This window comes from Empidonax traillii, unplaced genomic scaffold, assembly GCF_003031625.1.
Source record: "Empidonax traillii isolate 1590-97213 ecotype Southwest subspecies unplaced genomic scaffold, ASM303162v1 scaffold11:size2795301, whole genome shotgun sequence".
Lineage (NCBI taxonomy): Eukaryota > Metazoa > Chordata > Aves > Passeriformes > Tyrannidae > Empidonax > Empidonax traillii.
The window spans coordinates 2,283,594-2,286,594 of NW_020955204.1; the positions used below are offsets into that span (position 1 = coordinate 2,283,594).

At 51.0% G+C, this 3,001-nt stretch overlaps 1 protein-coding gene across 1 annotated transcript; it reads left to right on the plus strand.

Annotated features, from left to right (window-relative positions):
* Positions 1 to 243: 243 nt before the first annotated feature.
* CHAC1 (ChaC glutathione specific gamma-glutamylcyclotransferase 1) lies at positions 244 to 2,720 on the plus strand. Its single transcript, XM_027887638.1, has 3 exons — positions 244 to 533; positions 633 to 668; positions 932 to 2,720. Exons 1-3 carry the CDS (start codon positions 282 to 284, stop codon positions 1,361 to 1,363), a joined length of 720 nt encoding a protein of 239 aa, XP_027743439.1. The 5' UTR covers positions 244 to 281; the 3' UTR covers positions 1,364 to 2,720.
* The last annotated feature ends 281 nt before the right edge of the window (positions 2,721 to 3,001 follow it).

The following is a 3,001-nucleotide window of genomic DNA, read 5'->3' on the forward strand; positions in this document are numbered from 1 at the left end:
TGGCATCAGCCGGCGGGAATCTCGCAGGCGACACAGTGTTCCCCAGACAGCTTTCCTGGAGCGCTGCCCACACATACCGATCCCCCCGTCTCCGAGCGGCCCCGCCCGAGCCCCGCCTGATGCAACCCGTGCCCCGCTTTGCCCCACGCGCGGCGCCGCGAAACCTCCCGCCCTCGTTGCATCACCCGGGGCGGGGCGGGGCGGGCGGCCCGGGCCGCCTTTAAAGCGCCGCGGCGGGGTGTGCGGCCCCACGAGTGCCCACCCGCACCGCCAGCCCGGACATGAAGCTCGACCCGCAGCGTCCCGAGGAGCGGCCGGAGCCGCCGGCGCGGCCGCCCCTGTCCTCCTGCTCCTCCTCGCCTTCGGGGCAGGCGGAGGGCTCGGCGCTGACGGCGCCCGTGTGGATCTTCGGGTACGGCTCGCTGGTGTGGAGGCCGGGCTTCGAGTTCACGTCGCGCAAGGTGGGCTTCATCCGCGGGTACAGCCGCCGCTTCTGGCAGGGCGACACCTTCCACCGCGGCAGCGAGAAGATGGTAAGGGCATGGGGCGGCCGCGGGGCGGGGGGGGGAACCGCGGGACGCCGGTGTCGCGGGCTCGGCTTCTAATGGCGCTGTCCTTGTCTGTCCCCACAGCCTGGCCGGGTGGTGACGCTGATGGAGGACTGCGGGGTGAGTACCGGGGCGGTGGGGACTGGCCTGGGCCGGGGGTGTGCCCACATCAGCAGTGGGAAATTGGTGTCTGCAGCCTAGTGCCCTTGAGACCCCCCAGGATCGTGGGGGGGGTTGTGGGGTGTGTTATCCTTCTCTGCCCTGTTATCAGTTGTGCAGAGACCTCCAAAGTAAGGGGGAGCCTTGATTTGAAGCATTAGTGGACAGTGGACAGGCCACTGCAGTTGCAGCATCCCATAACCACCTTGCTCTTTCACTTTTAGGCATGCACCTGGGGTGTAGCCTATGAAGTCCGTGGGGAACAAGTTGCTGCATCGCTTCAGTATCTCAACGTGCGAGAAGCTGTCCTGGGAGGCTACGACACTAAGTTTGTGGAGTTCTACCCTCAGGAGAAAGATGTGGAGGAACCCATTCTGGCTCTTGTTTACATTGCAACACCCCAGAACCCTTCTTACCTTGGCCCAGCATCTGAAGAGGACATTGCAGCTCAAATCATTGTCTCAAGTGGTTGTGCTGGTCATAACATTGAGTACTTGCTGAGACTGGCAGACTTTATGCGTTACTTTTGTCCTCAAGCAGAGGATAAACATCTCTTCTCCATTGAAGAGGCTCTTACTTCCATCCTTCCATGTCTATACTACACAGAGGAGTCTCTAGAAGAAACTGCAAGTGTCCCTCAGAAGTCTAAGGGTTGAAATAGGAATTTTTTTTTGCAGGTTTCCAGTAGAAGGGATACAAGGGAGAAAGCAGTGGGTACAGTCTTGACTCTTAAAATATAGTGGACTGAGTGAATAAAGGGAGAATTAGCAAGTAGTAGGGGAGGGAGGAAGTGAAGAGTAAAACACACTTACTGTAAGACTTGCAGTTATTACCTGTTATACTCCTTATCTGCAGCATCACGCAGCCATCACTGCTTTCCAGGTGGAGAGAAGGGATCTTCCCTGGAACTTTGCTCTATAAGACTTGCTTACAGGAGTCAAGGCTGAAGCACTCACTTTCTTTAGAGAAGAAAGAGGCTCATCTGTTCTGTGCACTTTTTCTTTTTTCTTGGAAGACTAGTTGAGCAGGACTTGACTGGGTTTAAGCAGTATATATGTAATTCTACCTCAGATTGGCAGAAAGCTGCTTGTGTGGTGGTGGAGACTTTGGGAGGTTCTGCCAAATACAACGGTTTTTTTCCTTGCCATGTCCCACCTCCAGTACAATGACCTGACACTAAATTTTAGGATTTCTGTGCAATATTGAGTGAACAGGGCTCTTCAGGCTCCTGTGCATCCTACTTACTTATGTTGTGAAGGATCACAGTAATGCACTTATTTTCTAAAATGTCAAACTGTATTTATTATGTGTTATATTTCCCCTTAGGAGGGGTATCTAAACTGCTCACATGCCACAGTGGTATGCAGCCCGTGTTCAGCCTTGCCTTTGTGCCTTCTAGTTTTAAATCCATTTTCTGAGGAGCTAAGCCTGCTTTAATGACAAGCTTTTTTCCAAGCTTCACTGACCTTGTGCTGCTACAGACTTAACTGACTCTGTAAGAAATGGTCCTGCCTGTGCTGCCTGCAGGAAGGCTGTCAGGATGCAGGAGTGTTTTAACTAGCCCTGTACTGGACAAACCTCTGGTGCTTCAGGATAATGTGGGTTTCTGTAGAAGCATTGGAGGGTTCTAGTTCCATACAGGGGTGTCTGGCACACTTTCATTTGACTGCAGAGGACAGTGACTGAGCACACTTGTAAGCCTGTGAGCTGCTGAAAAGCCTGCCTTGATCATGTTAAGCAGAGGCACTGCTGCAAGCTCAGACTTTTCAGCTTCGTGTATTAACACCATGAGAACCCATAGTATTTTGTGAGAAGAACTGCTGCTACTGCAACTGCAGCAGAATAGCTCTTGAGAGCTGACCCCTGGGACAGTTGACTCCTCTGAAATACCATGTGTTTTTTTAATTATAAAAAAGGCTAGGGACTGTTTGTATTACTGTGGCTTGTATGTAAATGAAGTGGTATGGTGCTGTGCCCAGTAATAAAACAAACTGACAAAGTCAGTCTCATGTACTTTGGTGTTGGTCTTTTTCATTACTGACTTAGTTCAAACTAATAACTCTTTTTTTTTTTTCCCTTTGTTTTGTTTTTTTTTTTTTAATGGTGATTGTTTTTAAAAACAAAGCCATAATTGCTAATGCTGCTGTAGGTCCTTGGGGTTTTTTGTGGTTTTTGTTTGTTTGGCTTTGGTTTTTTTAATCATCTTTCTGCTAAGCAGCATGCCTCTGCTAGATCTACTGGAAGACTGACTCTTTCCCTTTGAGAAAAAGGGATTCAGTAACTTTCTCTTCTCA

Bases quoted from the DNA above. Each gene is read 5' to 3' on its own strand.
- CHAC1 (XM_027887638.1), top strand. From the start codon at position 282: ATGAAGCTCGACCCGCAGCGTCCCGAGGAGCGGCCGGAGCCGCCGGCG. The intron at 534-632 runs GTAAGGGCATGG...CTGTCCCCACAG, and splicing joins ACCGCGGCAGCGAGAAGATG to CCTGGCCGGGTGGTGACGCT. The intron at 669-931 runs GTGAGTACCGGG...TTTCACTTTTAG, and splicing joins CGCTGATGGAGGACTGCGGG to GCATGCACCTGGGGTGTAGC.